The sequence below is a fragment of the Anabrus simplex genome, chromosome 13, assembly GCF_040414725.1.
Source record: "Anabrus simplex isolate iqAnaSimp1 chromosome 13, ASM4041472v1, whole genome shotgun sequence".
NCBI lineage: Eukaryota > Metazoa > Arthropoda > Insecta > Orthoptera > Tettigoniidae > Anabrus > Anabrus simplex.
The window spans coordinates 98,347,952-98,365,390 of record NC_090277.1 but is presented as its reverse complement, the minus strand read 5'-3'; the positions used below and the strand labels follow the sequence as shown (position 1 = coordinate 98,365,390).

At 37.3% G+C, this 17,439-nt stretch overlaps 1 protein-coding gene across 1 annotated transcript in view; it reads left to right on the top strand.

Annotated features, from left to right (window-relative positions):
• osp (outspread) overlaps window positions 1–13,882 on the top strand; it is a 558,133-nt gene extending 544,251 nt beyond the window's left edge. The window contains exons 27-28 of the mRNA XM_067157021.2: window positions 5,610–5,681; window positions 9,344–13,882. Coding sequence (XP_067013122.2) covers window positions 5,610–5,681; window positions 9,344–9,483 — 212 coding nt within the window. The 3' untranslated portion in view covers window positions 9,484–13,882. The remainder of the gene's footprint in view (window positions 1–5,609; window positions 5,682–9,343) is intronic.
• Window positions 13,883–17,439: the final 3,557 nt, after the last annotated feature.

Genomic DNA, 17,439 nt, shown 5'->3' with positions numbered 1-17,439 from the left:
GTACTCGGGCCTTGAAAATAGGGTGTTCAAAATGGGAGTCTAAAATCGCTTACCTCTTATGTTGGATGAGCGTTGACTGGAGACATTAGCCTTTCGAGGGGGTCTGTTAAACGTATGCCCATTGCTGCATGTGTTGTATCTGTGAGCTTGCTTAGGCGGAGAGTAAGTTGGGACAGGAGGGATAGGTGCAACAATGAGAGTGCTGGAAGCTTGCGGCAGAGTTGTATTATGGGGACGGGGTAAGGTGGAATCTGTTATGACGACCAGAGGGGTATGTAAAGGTTTATAATTGAAGATTATTATTATTTATTATTATTATTTATTTCCTAAATATAAGGAAAGTTAAGTATTGGAAAGGTGGTGTTAACTATTATTCTTATTTAAAAGTTCATAATTAGCCATGGCTCCGTGCATGCCGTCAATTTCATTCAGAGAAGGAAGTGTAGGAGTGGGTGTGGTTGTGGATCCGTCAGTGACCTACCTCAAAGTACAAGACTGGAATTGATTGTCTGTCTCCCAGTGCGATAAAGATATTAAGGCTTTCAGTAATTAATTTTGAAAAAAACATTCCATGGTCACGTTGTTGCGGATGTTTGGTTTTCATTTGACTGGCCCTTAAACAATCTTAAAGAGTCTGAAAGATAATTATAATCCATTACATGTTAGGCTACACCAGATCCATAATATTTGCACTGTTGATTTCAATTTAAAGAATACAAGCTTCTTGATCCAAAGATCACATCTTTTTGTCTCCTCTTCTTCTTCTTCTTTATTAATATTATTATTGTTATTCACCACTTAAGCTCTGTACATTGTCTAAGCATTTAGTGTATCCTTTATGTATTTCTAAATTTATTCATCATACTGGATCTGATATTAATCTAATGGTCCATGTGCTTCATATTAGATACCGATGATAATGGGAAATGTGATGTGCAGAAGTTGGTAGAGATCCTGAGTAGTATTTAGATAACATCAGAACCTTTTTAGTGTTGATAAATAAACAAAGTGGAGGACATATTTTTTTCTAATCATGATGAAAATTCTGTATCATTATAGCAGTCTTGCAAGAGAAAGGAATTTGTATTGTTATTTCAATGTATTGTCATTCCTTTATCTGAAAATGATACTTTTGAAAACATAGATTCTTTTGGTTGATTCCCTTGATTAAGAAATAAGTGTTATGTGGTAATATTGATGTAAGATCTGTTCAAAAGTAACCAAACTTTGAAAATAATTATTTAGGGGGATTACATGGAGCCTAGTTAGCTTTGTCTCCTTCAAAGTATTCCCCTCCTGTATTAATACAATGCTCCCATTGCCACTTGTAGGAAGCTATCTCTTCGATTGCCTAAAATAGTCGTGTCAAATTTCCGTTTGAGGAATAGAGATAATTTTGGGGCTTGGTCAGGTGAATAGAGTGGATAGGAGAGCACAGGTGTCTTTGCATTCATCAATATTTGCAAATCATCAGTGGTGCATGGGTGGAAGTTTCAGAAGTTTGGTCTTTTCCTCCTCATACTTTCTCTCAGATGTCTCAAGACTTTCAAGATGATACCAGCGGTTCACCGTTGGACACTCGGATAGGAATTTGTGGTACACAGCGTCAAAAAAGACCGTCAATAACACATTCACATTCGACCTCACCTGCTGCACTTTCTTCACTCTCAATGAATCATCATAAACGATCCTCGTTATTGGGTATGTCTCCGTAAATGTTTTCTGCAGTTTGGAGCAGACATCTTGACAATTGCAACACATACTCAACGCATTCACAAACTAACTGCCTCTGAGCAATAACTAACTGTTTCAGAAATACACCACAAATGGCTAGTTACTGAGGAAGGATACAACTATACAGTGCTGCTAAGGCTTTGTATTAATGAGGTACTACCACGACGAATAGAATACCTAGTGTGATCACTCCGCTCTCTTAACATTGTCGTTGGTGGCCCCGCCGGAGTGTGGCGCTGCAGTTGCAATGAACCAACTGCAACAACACGTGCGCCAAATTGTTGACAAAGGCAATAGTGTGTGTGCATGCAGTCATGGGAACAATTTTAACACCTATTGAGGGAATTTGTTTGTTTTGATATTTTCTGAAAGTCTGTATTTGCAATCGACTAGTTTTCTCTTATTTTGAGAAGTCGTACTGTTAAAATTGAAATAATTGATAAATAGATTCAACCTATTCAGTACAAAAGAATAAGAAATGTATTAAATTACATTCCCATTTAATAATTAGAAATGGTACCGATTTCGATCCTAGTCCAGGTCATCGTCAGCCGATTAAAACATGAAAAGCAATGCATAGGAAAAGGAAAAGATTAATTACACTCCGGATCAGTAGAAGAGGCGATATAAATGAAAGGGGGTAGACACTGTAAAACTCAGAAGAAGTAAAATGAAAGTCAGTCAAAAGAAAACAGTGCGCAATTCTCTGAGGGGCAGCATGGCACACGCAGCGCTCGGCAAAGTCGTACTGTTTCGTTCCTGGTTGTAAATGGGGTTACGGAAGGAAGCCTGATAGTAGACATCGTGAACAGTGAGAACATCGAACTTCCTCATGTGGGGTGGAAATTAAAATCGGGAGCGGTGTCTCATATTTTCTCAAATTTACGAAATACCTGTCCACTGAGATCAAATTGCGAAGGGCACCCGTTGGGAAAAGGAATGAAGACAATATCAAGAGGATAAGGAACAAGAATCATGATGTGAGTGAGGCAGTGATGACAACAGTAAGCGGTAAGGTTCAAGGTCAGCCTAGTTGTAGTCAAATTCACGGCCAATCTAGTTCTCTTACCGATGCCCAAAAGCGAATAGTGTCTCTCAAAAGGCAACTATAGAATGCAACTTGTAAATTAATGCCAGCTCAGTCAAAGCTAGGATTAATTTCCGACAGGAGCAGATTAAGAACTCGGAATGTTTAATGTTTTATGTGCTGTTTTAAAAAGTAATTTTTTTTTTAAGTATGTAAAGCACAATACTGCTTTCGCTTTTTGTAATATTTTGTGTTACCTCATGTGTTCTCTTATTCAAATCCAAAGAGATTTCTTCATGCGGACTGAGAATATTATTGACTACTCTCTGACAGTATTGTTCGTAAGTCTCAACAATTGGATGTTGTATTTGGTTATTTGCGTATCAGTGTGTAACTTCTACTAAAACAGCTGACCATGTAGCGTTGGTGTTAGGCTCCACTAGCGCGCTTGAACTCGGTGAGTGATCTCGTTAGGTATTCTGTTTGTCATGGTACTGGCTTAAGTACCTGTTCTTCACACAGATTTATGAGCAAGCATTTACATGTTTGAAAAATGAAATGTGAGTTTTAAACTCGCTGGCGAAGGGCTGAATGAATAAACAACAGCCCACAGCAGATAAATACGCTTATCACCAATACAACTGTAGCCTCCAGTCACTTTCCGCTCATACTTCAGTTGGCCTGTCAACAAACAAACAACTACTTTACCACGAATGATGACGAACATGACTTCGCCTGACACCTACGTACGTGCAAAATGAGTAGCCTGTTCATCAGTGAAGACGACCGGAGTCAAAAACACAAGAAAGAAAACTGTTAGTCTCAAAGAAAATGCTTATGACGATTCTTGTAGAAAATTTAATGTCAAAGCCACGTGGTGTACTTCATGTTTCGATAGGTCTAACTGTTTACCCTTTATTTTAGTTGATGTAGGGCAATAATTGCTCGAATCTGGAATATATTCCTATAAAATCTCCTGCTAGTTGGAAACGGCCTCTTTTTCTTTTTTTTTTTTTTGAAGGAAGTCATACTTCCCAGTGTCGACTCAGTTAAATGTAACTTAAAAGCACAAAATGGAGATAACAGGAAAACGGCCAAGAGGAAGACCAAGAGACAGGAGGATAAAAAGACAGGAAGAGTGTGTACAGAAAAGAGGAGAGAACTGGGCAAGAGTGAAGACGGAGAAGTAGTGGGAAGGCAAGAGTAGACTGACAGATGAAATGAAATGATAGTGGAGAGTGTTGCTGGAATGAAATATGACAGGGAAAACCGAAGTACCCGGAGAAAACTCTGTCTGACCTCCAGCACAAATCTCATGTGAAGTGACTAGGATTTGAACCACGGAATCCAGCGGTGAGAGACCGGTGTGCTGTCGCCTGAGCCACGGAGGCTTTTTATCAGATTCTATCAAGTAACATTCAGTATTTAGAAATATTTTTGTTTCTGTCTAGATGCCTAGCAATTTGAAATTTGGAACTTATCTCATTGAAGTCCTGCTTTGTCTCCACTCCAATATACAGTGCAAGGCATTTAAAACTTTTTTTACAGGTATGTTATAGTGTAATATTTATATTGAACTTGTGTGTTCAACAGTCTCAAAAGCTTTTGAGTTGCATTTACGGTGAAACATATCAACATCTAAAGTATCCCTGGCATGACTCGGGATTTCAAGCTGTATCCTTACCAAATTTCAGCTCAGTCGACCGAATAGTTTTCGAGACTATCTGGAACAAACAAACAAGCAGACACTATCTCTTTTTTTTTTTTTTTTAAATAGTATACCTGAGGAGTGAATTAATGGAGAATGCTCGACTGGATGCTGAAATTAGTAAAGGATTCAAGCTGGAAGCTGCTTCTGTCATAGTGTAAGAAACATGTTATAGAACAAAGGTGTTCCAATGGAAGCAAAGGAAACTATGTACAAGATGTATTACGTACCCTTAACAACTTACGGAGCAGAAACTTGGACAGTGACAAAGAAGGATGAGAGTCGAATACAGGCAGCCGAAATGAAGTTCTTGAGGAGTATGATACAGAAGAGTAGAAGGGGCAAAATAAGGAATGAGAAAATCCGTGAAGAATTTGGAGTGGAAAAAATTAATGATAAAATAAAGAAGAGCCGACTAAGATGGTTTGGACACACAAAGCGAATGAGTGACGAAAGAATGCCAAGAAAGGTGATGGAAATGTAAGGAAAGAGAGGCCGCAGACGACCATGATTGAGATGGAAGGACTCAATCCAACGCAGTTAAAAAGAAAGAAACCTGGACTGGGACACAGTGTTGGAGGAGGAGTGGTGGAAAGACCAAAGAAAGTAGAGAGGAACCATATTTGCCCCTATCCGGCTACAGCTGGATAACGAGAAATAATGATGATGAGTATACATCAGGGCCTCTCAAACGCCCAAAATCTCACACGTGCAATTCCAGGCGCAGAGGTTCCGTGCGCCGTGCATCGATCCGGCTTGGTTCAGACCAGCATTTTGTTTCGGGGCGATTCGGCTAAGCTCAGATCAACTCTGCTTGGATTGTGGAGCGCTGCAGAGCAATTGAGGAAAGGGGAGAAAGTTGGATCGAGCGAGACAGGCGTAGGGAAAGAGAGAGACAGAGCTCTTGCTCAAGATCAAGGAGTGGGGATCTGCACTCTGGTCAACCTAGCAAAGTTGTCTTATGCACCTTGCGCCACGCAATGCACTGGTGCATGCAGCCTGAGATGGTCTGGTATAGATTTTCAAAGTTCGGTTATTTTTTGAACAGGCCTTGTATTTGCTGCTGAAAAATTATATTAATAATTCCGTGTTTCACATCTTTCATAGGACCTTTATTATACTTATTGTATTTTTTTACAGGTACCGCAGTTGGTGGGACCCACGGAACCATGAATAACAACACTGAGGAACCGCCAGCTCTCTCCCGTGCAGGTGAGAGGAACTAAATTCTTTGTAAATGAATGTAGGTTGTAATATTTATCTGGTAGTTGGAAACACTCTAGTGGCAAAATAAAAATCTCCACAAGTTGTGTTATTCTTGTTGTCAACCATTGATTGATCAGCAGAGTATCACCAGGCCTGCCAATTATTAAAGTATTCTTCTTCTCTTCTTCACCCATTCCTGTTTCCAGATCCTCTCTTGGTAGGGTAGTTTTCCAAAGACCGAGCTCGATAGCTGCAGTCGCTTAAGTGCGGCCAGTACCCGGTATTCGGGAGATAGTGGGTTCGAGCCCCACTGGCGGCAGCTCTGAAGATGGTTTTCCGTGGTTTCCCATTTTCACACCAGGCAAATGCCGGGGCTGTACCTTAATTAAGGCCACGGCTGCTTCCTCCCAATTCCTAGGTCTTTCCTATCCCATCGTCGTCATAAGACATATCTGTGTCGGTGCGACGTAAAGCAAATAGCAAAAAAAAAAAAAAGTTTACCAAAGCCCTCCACCTTACTCAATCTTTCCACCACTCCTCTTTTAGTACTTTATTGCTATCTATTCCTCTATTTGAAATACAGTCCACAACAGAGTTCCTCCATCTCATTCTAGGCCGTCCCCTAGGCCTCTTTCCAGTCTCTGTATCCATGAATGTTCTCTGTAGTATTCTCTCTCCTTTGCTTTATCATTCTCTTCTTGAAGTTTACACACTCCCACGCTTCTCATTATTTCCACAATTTGTATTCTATCTCGTCTTGTCTTTCCCCGTATGCTCCTCAAGAACCTCATTTCAGCTGCTTGTATCTTACTTTGGTTCCGCTTAGTCAATGTCCAGACTGCTGAAGCATAGGTCAGTAATAGGTTTATAGTAGGACGAGTATAAAACCTTCTTGCACTTCATTGGCACATCTTTGTTCCATACAATGTCTCTCGCACACTGGCAGAAACTTACAGACTGCTGTATTCTTAAAATCAATTTCTCCATCAAACTTTCCTTCTTGTGACATCATGCTGCCCAAATATTTAAATATGTTCACTACTTCAAGAGGTTCATTTCCTATTCTTATAACTCTCTAGATTTTATGTTACCTCTCATCATGATCAAAGTCTTGCTTTTTGCAGTACCAATCTTCATTCCAAAATTTCTTGAGGAATTATAAAAGTATACAACATTAAATTAACTATCCAAGTTAGTTACACCACCTGATTCATGCATTGCAAGCTTGCATTCAAACCCAATTCCCAGCAACTTGAAGATAGCCTTCAGAGCTGCCGATGAAGGGATTTAAACTCAGAATCTCCTGAATGCAAGTTTACAGCTTCTGGACACTAACTGCACAACCAACTTGCTCGATAGTATGTTGATCATAGCAGACACACAGGAATAGAATGTACCAGTACACCACATAAAATTCTATAGAACTTTTTCTCACAGGACATGTTCAAAATACTCTCTGTTAGCACTGAAACATGCATCAACCCACTGTCGGACTGAAGTCTGTAAGTTTGACAGCTTCTTCAAGACATAATCTTTCTTCACAGATGGAGGAAATAGGATGGAAATCAATGAAAGAGGAAGGTGTGCAAATGGATTCTTTAAGAGTGTGGGAGGATTGATATGGAACAGGGATGTACAACAGAGATGTAAAGGTGTTGTCTACAAGACTTATTTTGTGCCATTTCTGACATATGTATCAGAAATGTGGGCGATGAAGGAGAGGGATAAAAGTAAAATACAAGCAGTGTAAATGAAGTTTCAAAGGTGTTGAGTAGGTTTAACAAGAATGGACAAAGTAAGAAATGAGAGTTCGGGAGATGGTGAATGAGGTACCCCTACAGGAAAATATAGAAAAATCTAGGCTGCAGTGGTATGGGCATGTTTAAGAGAATGGGAGAAGAAAGGATACCAACAAAGATGTTAGAAATGGAGTTGAAGAGAAGGAGACCTAGAGGACGACAGATGGCTGAAAGGTGTAAAGAAGAACATTGAGGCAAGAGGAGGGAACTGAACGACAGTGAGAGAAGAGACGTGGTGGATAGACAGAAAACGATGGAGAGGCTTATGCTCCAAGCAGACCCAGCCTGTGGTTTGAAAATGCTCCAGATGATGATGATGATGAGGTTTTCCATTCTGACTTCCTTTCCGACATCTTTATTTCTCACTCTGTCTCTCCGTGTCTTTCCTATCATACTTCTTAGGTGTTTCATTTTGCTGGCTTGAATTCTACTCTCCTCCCTATTTGTCACTGTCCAGGTCTCAGCTGCGTAAGTCAACATAGGCATAATTTGGGAGGGTGACAAGTGGTGGCAGTGCCCCCCACCCCCTTGTTACTCTGTTTAATTTAGCTCAGTGAAACAAAATGATGATTGAAAAATTGTATAGGCTACCTATATGATGATAAACTAACTCAAATTATGCCCATGTAAGTCAGTATGGTGCATAACGCTTTTTGGACATTATCTCTTTACACTTCCTTATGACGGACAAGGTTTCTTACGCTCTGGTAGAATGCCTGTTGCATGCTCTTGCTAATCCAGCCTTATACTTCCCCCTGTGGGTGGGGGACACAGATGAAGAATACACACGCACCTATCTCTGTTGGTGCGACGTAAAACAAATAGCAAAAAAAAAAACCCACTATGTTAGGTACACAATAGGTTTGTGATTAGTAGCAACAGAGAGTGGGTTCACTGTGGGTTTACAGTACCTGTGATTAGCACTGCTATATGCAAAACACCACGGGCTTACATTGCCTGTGATTAGTACCATTGTGAGAAACACCATAGGTCTGCGTTACCTGTGCAATGTACAATACTTGTGAGTAGTATCATAATGTGTGGAGCACTGTGAGTCTATGCTACTGTTGAGTAGCACTGCAACGTGAGAAATACCATGGTTCTACTTTACTAGTGATTATGAGCAGCCATTGACCTGGATTTTTGGACCCCGTTAGACAACAAGCATTATTGATTCAATATTGTGCTTTGGAAGCAGTCCCTTGGTCAGTAATACTATTGAGTTTCTGTTAAGGTGGGGCATTGCGGGTCGGATCCACTGATTGTTTTAAGTTCATATTGCATGTTCACCGTCGTCTTTTTGAATTGTAGTCAGTGGATCGATTTATGAATTTTTAAAAATTTTCAGTGACTTATTGTGAGTTGGATCCGCTGATAATATTAAATTCATATTCACCCATTCATTCTTCATCATCATGTTTTGAATTCTGGTCAGTGGATGAATTTTTTACTTTTAGTTTGTCGTTACATTTCGTACCATTAGGGGTCGATGACCTAGTTGTTAGGTCCCTTTAAACAACAAGCATCATCATCATCGTCAACCCTATATTCTGCATTAATTCACTGTGTAGGTATTTGAAAATGTCACTCCCTATATACTGTATTTGAATACTGTTAACAATTTCAAGGCTTTGACCACCAATTTTCACGATGCTTTTCCCTTGTCTTTCTCCTCTTGGTATCTCGATGTTGTTACTTTTCACTGTGCTGTGTCCATTCTTTCCTTCTCTTTTTACTGTTTGATGTTCTCATGCTGATAAGCCATTGTGTTTATCCTATTAAGAGTTCCTACTTCTCTCTATACGACTTATGTATGTATCAATTTAACCTTTGTACTTTTCTACATGTATTATTATTTTTTTTTTACAGAATTGACGCGGTCTCCAAAACAGAGTTGTCCAACCAAAAGTCGACAGTCGACTTTTTTATCGGTTGCCCCCCTCCCCTCCACACCGGCCAGTCCTCTCGGCGGGATGGTGGCCGAACGGAAGAAGCTGTTCGAGCATTGACGGCAGCATCCGAGGAGAGGAGGGGAAGCAACACAGTCCAGTTCAACAAACTCATCATCACCAGAACAAGAACTATTCAGTTAAAGTCTTTCAGACCGAACTAGTTCTGCCTCATGTTAACAGGATATCAACTGTGAGAAAAGTATGAATACATTACTAATGCTTATTATCTCTGATAGGAAGTTCTTGGTTAAACACATTATATAAAGATTGAAACATAAGATGACAAACAAGATAAAATGATATAACAAACTTAATACTTTTGCTTATATAGTAACTTTTAAAAGTACTTTAACTGGGTTAATTAAATAATTAAAAAGAAACCATCAAAGTAAACCCCTTCGGCAGGAATTCTTTTTTGCAAATATGTGTGAAGTTTTTGGAAATAATTGTGGAAATCAGTTTTCAAAATATGATTCAATTCTGTCTTCATTTATGCATTGATTTTCAGTGCTTGTAAATTGTCAGCCACAACCCTAAATCAGTTCAAGTATTCTTGTCCTCAGGAAATCTGTGTAACATTACACATCATTTGATTTTTGCATTCCAAAATGTGATGAAACAATGAAGAAACAATAACATCACATACGAAGAGGCAAGTTGTTCTGAAGTAGTTGCTTTTAATGACACATTCTTCTGAAACTGACGTAATATGTTATGCGATATAATTTGTTCATTTTATTCCAGGAATTTCTTGTGCTATACTATAAAGTGTAGCTTAAGATTTGTCCTACTTCTCATATATTTACTAAAATGAGAATTGTGCTCAAGACATAAATTTTGCAATTCTTTACAAAATTTGGTATGTTTTCTAGAATTTAATACAATTTGTAGATACAGTTGCCTTAAAAAAAAGTATTAAGCAGCTCTGTTTCATATAATTCACCAAATCCTTTAAAGTTTTCTTTGCTTTTTTTCAATTGTTTTTCTTCCTTGTCATGTACAGAGTTACAAAAATGGATTAGGGAGATGAGTAAGCTTCATAAACACAAGTTGGGTTATTTGGTGAGGGGGAGGGGGGAACCTACTTAATTTTCTGTCTTTGTTAATTTTAGCTTGATCCCACACCAAATTTGGTGAGAAAGTTAATAAAGTATAAATTGAGAAAAATTCAAACAAAATTGGATGTAAATTGAGCTCTTATGGCTCTTTCTTTTAATTGGTCTTTCTTTCAATATTATTTTAGGAACCTCCATTTATTTGTTTTCAGGTTTAAAACTTGGTTTAGGGAGGTCAAAAGAATAATATGTAATACAGTATTATGCTTCTTTTTTTTTTTAGCAACATTACATCTTCAGCACATTTGTGCAAAGTTTGAAGGTAGTCAAAAACTGGTTTGCCTTACTGGTTTGAATTTTAAAAGGAGTTAATTGTGAGAGAAACCAACACTTAAGTTAGAAAGGTAATACAGGTGTGATGTTTCTGCTGGACCTTTAAAAATGGTCACAATGTGTCTTAAAGTTTAGAGTGTTTAATAGTGCCAAAATCTCATTTTTAGTTTTTTGGCCATTTTTAAAATCTCATGAGAGGCATGCTCTGCCAAGGTTGCACAAATCTCTGTGTTAAAACCAAGCTAAAACCATTTTATTAGTTACTACAAACAAGCTGCGTTGAGTAAACACTGCACAGTTGATATCCTGTATCCACTTCACATCACATTACACACCTATTCATTATAAAAGTGTTCTAGATTTAAGCTCAACCATCACGGAAAACTCCCTCTTTAGTCACATTGTATATTATAGGGGCATTATTTATTTCTTTTCCTACTTTCATTGCTGTGGCCCATATAAATGATATTACAGTAGGACGTTTCTTTCTTGTAAAAATAATGAAAATAGCATTGTTGTTGAAATTATTTTGAAAGTAAAGGCTTTATCCCTCTTGAGTTAAATGCCTTGAAGAATGTGTGGAAAGCAGATAAGATTGTTTAAACAGCTTCTTAATGTCCTACTGTATACATCTATTCAAATATACAGTTGAATCTGCTTTACATGTTACATTATAAGGTACTTCTGTTTGTAATTCTCAGTGCATCTTGAATAATTTTGCAATTATCGTGAAGTTTTATAAGACCTCCATTCAAGAAAATTTGTTAAATAAAACTTAATTATACGTTGTAAGTTGAATGGTTGGTTAAAAATACCATACTTATGCAAATAATCTGCACATACTAATTTGAGGAGGAGAAATAATAAAAAAAGAAAGAAAAACTAGCTTTAATTTGTGTTTGAGTTACAAGAAATTATTCTTACATAAAGTATCAATTTCTATTAAAACAATGTATCATAATATTCACCCTTATCATTATCCTTATACTCTTGTGCAGGTGGAAGTAGGATTGTGAAATAATAGAACTACATTTAAAAAAAGAATATGTGCAAAATATATGCTATCAGATTTTAAAGTTTATAATTGTGTACTTTATTATAACTGGCAGAAGAATCATTGTTATCATCGCCATCTTCCCGTAGATCATTGTTTTCAGTTGTCAAACAAACTGTAGTTGTGCATCTGAATTGCTTCTTTTCATTCATATAATCAACCTATTATTGATGTCCTTATGCTTAGCTTTTTGGACGCGAACACTCTGCGATTGCTATTTGTTTTTTGAAGTTGAAGTTTGCTTTTAATGCCAGGCATGAGAACAATACTTGCTGATATCATACTTTCTTTGGTGCTAACTTCCAAATAATATATATGTGCAGAGTATTTGCATATATGTGCTATGTTTCACATACAGTAAGGCTTTGGTTACTATCTATTTCTGTGACACAGAAAATTGGTGGCTTTCAAGTAATTGATAATTTTGTCAACTTAAATCTTGAAGGGTAGAAGCTCTGCCCCCAGTATATTAATGATAAATCTAAATTATTCTCTTAAGTCAACATGTAACTCAGATTCAACATATATTTTCTCACCTTTCCTTCGTATAAACACATCCACTTGCCAAAGCCGTTTATAGAACAGTGTTAGAATATTATATAAATAACAATACATATTATAATAATGTCAATAATCATATTGCTTTAGTTGTTATGTAAACCTGTCAGAACAATTGTAAGATGAACAAATGTAAAATAAAAAATCATTACTATGATTGTATGTATGTAATGTAATTTTCCTGGATTCAATACAGAATGCACTGAAACTGTCATCTTATCGGATAAAATCAATGATAGCACTTAAAATTGAAAGAGAGCATTTTACGACTTGTCTTTTGCAGTGGAAAACAGTAAATTTTGTTTTCATAATTGCATAACGTGGTGGATAATATAACAGTTCACTTCCAAACATATAAATTATTTGTAGATTGTGACCAGAAAAAAGAAAGGTACCATTCAAGAGATGCATAATTATAAACATTGATTAAAAATATACCTTGGTTCTAATTGAGCAGTTGATCATTTATTTTTTGTAAAGTTTGAATGATTAACCACTTTGGGAAGAATCCGAGAAAAGGAAGTAGTCGACATATATTAAAAAATTATAAATTACAGTAAGTTGTTACAAAATTATGTGTTACCGTACTTCACCAAGTAATATAAACCTTCAAGTCCTAGTTTAAAAGTTGGCCAGTATTAGGTTCAGTATAGTATTATGCATCGGAACCATTAGGACGTAAGAGCTGTTTCTTATTCAGAAGTACTGGTAATTATATGTGTATACTTCCAATTAAAGAAGTGTTAGGTGGGTATTTAACAAAAAGAACATCATGAAGAAATGACTGTTCAATGCAGGAGGAAGAAAATTGCAATCAAGATTATTTTCTTGTCATACAAACTGAAAGTGATAAACTTCTTGTATTTGCTGTAATAAATAATTCTAATTTGAAAGTGAAGTACTATGCTATGACATTTTTATCTGCTTGGTAGAAATGATAGTGAATTCCAAAAAGTATTATCAAACTAAGTGACTGGCTTAAGGTCACTTCTTCTTAAATCAGGTATAAGTAGAGCGAAAGACTTCCAGAGTTGTGTCTTTTTTCTAAAATTGCTTTTGAATAACAAATTTTCAAGTCATTGTCAGTTTATACCAATAAGCCACATTCTATAATCATTAAGAGTAGCATCTTTGTAGTTTTGAAGTGAACTACGTTTTAATGCCTTTATGAAACATGTAAAATTACCATTTCATTGAATGAAATACACGAAAATATTCTTGAGGACTTATCCAGTGCCTTCTGTGTCGAATATCTACCCCACCCCCACTCATCACCTTCTACTGTATGTGTAAATGTTTGTATATTTGATATTATAAGATGTTGTATAGAGTTTAAATGTATGTTGATTTCTTTGGCTACAAACAAAGGTTATGTATAGTTCTGCACCCTTAAATGTTAATATGTAATAATGTTATTAAATATTTCTATACACAAGTTGTCAGTGTTGCACGTTTATATTTGTGTTGGCTGGGTTTTTATAAATATATGGCTTAATGTTGAACTCATGTACGTTGGAGATATTAGGAAGTTTTTGATATGTTTTAAGGTCATATTCAGGTTTTATCCCCCTCCTTATCCATTACCCCACAAAACGCTCACATTTAAATTTGCAAAGCTGTGACTTAGAAAGTGTTTAGCCATTTCTTTACCACACTTTAACTGCATTGTGTGCAGTTTCTAGTAATATTGCCGAGAAGAATATTACTGTGCAGACAATCTGATTTGCAAATTATCCATGGATTGATTTGCTATCTTTAATGAAAAGAAAACTTTCAGAATACATAAAGCAGAACAAAAAACCCCATGGTGCAACAGCCCCAAGGGACTTGGCCTCTCAAGCGACCGCTGCTCTGCCCAAACGCATGTAGATTACGAGGTTTCGTGTGGTGAGCACGACGAATCCTCACGGCCGCAGCCATTATTCTTGGCTCTGTAGACCAGGATATATAGCAGAAATCATCATCATCATCATCATCATCATCATTTCCCAACTCCAGTTTCCCAGGTGTGGTGTACAAGCGCTCGCCATCTTCTTCTGTCTTCATACATCTTCTGATCCAGTACATCCTCCCATTTGTATCCGCTCTCCTCCACATCTGATCTTACAGTCTCTATCCAACGTTTTCTTGGTCTTCCCTGTGGTCTTCTTCCTATGAGATTAAGGTCGGAATATTTTCTGGCAGGTCTTTCCCTGTTCAATCTCATTATGTGCCCATACCACTGAAGTCTGCGTTTCTTTATGACACTGATAATAGGAACCTCAATACCAGCTACTTTCCTGTTCACTTCATTTCTGATCTTGTCCTTTCTGGTTGTTTGGTTCATGGTTCTAATGAATCTCATTTCAGTTGCTTGGATTCTACTGAAGTCTTTGTTTAGTGGGGTACATGTCTCTAAACCGTACATGAGGATTGGTACGAAGTAAGTGTGGTACATGATTGTTTTCGCTTTCTGTGGTATTTTGCAGTCCCAGAGGAGATTTCTGACTTGACTGTAGAAGTTCGATGCTTTCTGTGTCCTGCCGAGTATTTCCTGCCTAACAGTGTTGTCTTTCGAGATTGTGCTTCCAAGATACTTGAAGTGGGAAGCTGATTCGATTTTTGCTACAGAAATATATTTGAGCTTGTTCCTTCCGTATAATTATGAGTTTGAAATCATTTATGCTATCCAGTGATTGCAGTATGTTTCATTTGCCATGTGAACTTCATAAAATCAGATTTATGATTACAAGCACTGTTATGCTCCTCATTTCTATAATTTCTTCTTCGTCATTCCCTAAATGACGATGGGTTGGAGTCTGTTTCAGAGAGGTATGCCACTTTTACTTTTTTACTTTTCCAAATTTTTTGGTGTACAGCTGTTAATCAAGTTCAGGTTATATTGACCCTTGAGATTTCTAGGTCATGCTCAATCTGTTTTGGTCTTAAGGCTGATGTTGTTCTTCCACAAGTACCACCTAAATTTTTTTTTGCTAGTTGCTTTACGTCGCACCGACACAGATAGGTCTTACGGCGACGATGGGACAGGAAAGGGCTAGGAGTGGGAAGGAAGCGGCCGTGGCCTTAATTAAGGTACAGCCCCAGCATTTGCCTGGTGTGAAAATGGGAAACCACGGAAAACCATTTTCAGGGCTGCCGACAGTGGGGTTCGAACCTACTATCTCCCGAACACTGGATACTGGCCGCACTTAAGCGACTGCAGCTATCGAGCTTGGTACCACCTAAATGATGCAAATGCTGCTGCCTGTCCACTTCTGTCATGTATTTCACTATTCGACGCCTCTTCCTTCTTCTGGATCAATCTCTTTTTTTTTTTTATCCAGCAATGTCTTTCAGAGTTGTTAATAGAATGTGAAACCAGTAATCATCATTTTAATTTCTCCTTGTCCAGCTCCTGCCAGGTTTGGATGTTGATGGTATTCCATCACTCAATTTTTAGGCTATTGTTACAATGGGTTTGCCACTCCCAGAATCATTGTATAGAGGTACTGCCAGCAATTGTTCAGGCCGTGCCTTACATGGGGGCAAGGCCATACCCAGAAACATTTTTCGAAGGGGGTTAAATTTTGTGGGGTGGGAGAGGTTTCCGGGGGGGGGGGGGAAGAAAAAGGACTATCAGTTTAATAACAAATATTTTTTACTTTCAAATAGATGTTACAGACAAAAGTTTGAAATAGTTTTATAGTAGTACTTATTACAACTCAACAGTTTAAGTAGAAAGGTAAAATTATTGGTGATCTGGTGGGCAGAACACGCTTTAACACGTGTGTGCAGTTTGACACAAAGAGTTCTGTCATTTGTTAAAAAAATGGAGGTAATAATATGTTTCATTGTAAGTATTAAAAATATTTAGTGGTTTTATTCATTTTTTAAAAATCTACGAGTGGTTCGATAACGTGAAAAATATTTCCATTTTATTGATATTGATTTTTATGGTGCAATATTTATTAAGAACATATCTCACCAAAATTATTATGTTTTAGTTTGTTGTTCAAAGCGGCCTAACAGCTAGGTCATCGGCTATTATGTTTGCAGTAAATTTGTTAAATATATACATAGAGAAACATTTATTGAAGGCTCAGATTTTATAGGTTAAATTCAATTGTGTATTTTGCAAATTCTTGTTTTTATAATATTTCTAACCGGTTGTAAGCTATTTCAAACCCGATATATGCTGTTTAAATTTGTCAAGTTGACTTTTATTTTGGTGGGGTTTTGACCCCACCCCTCAACCTCCCCCCTGGGTATGGCCTTGCATGGGGAACAGACACCCCTGCAGCTGCCCCACTAACATGGGAAACAAATGCTGCTGATGAATAGCATACTCATACTGTTCCCTGAGTACTGGGCTGCCTTTTCCACAATCTCCAACATTCCGAAGTCTATCTTCTCTGGCGTAGATTCTGTTGAGGTCTTCACTCGTAACCCTGAGCTGGGACCCCTACCAGATGATACATACCAGGTCAGTGTGCTCTTGGACTTGCATAAGCAGGGGCACGACTCCTTGGGCAGGCGAAGAGGGTCCCTACTAATGATAGGATAATTGAATACTTGTAATAATCAAATAACCTCCACCCGATTATTTAAATAATCAAAGAAAATAATCAAATGATTTCAAATATCATTCAGTTGTATCACATAGAATATTTGAATTCATCATGAATCAATTTTTCGGTTTAAGTGTGTCGGATGGATAATCGATTGAAATAAGCAAATAGATGAACTCTTATGAAAAATAGAAATACGCCTCTTTACAAATGTATCTCCAAATGTTGAAAATAAATAACATCACTTTTCATTTGATTATTTCGAAAGCATTCACTATTCAATTGCCTCATCCATTCAAATGCAGTTCTGAATGAATAATTGAAAAAATAATTGAATGGAAAATTCACTATTCAATTACCTCATTGATTCTAATGGAGTTTCGAATGGATAATCAAAAAATAATTGAAAAATAATCAAATGGAAAAAAAATATTCACTATTTGATTGCCTCATTCTTTTGAATAAA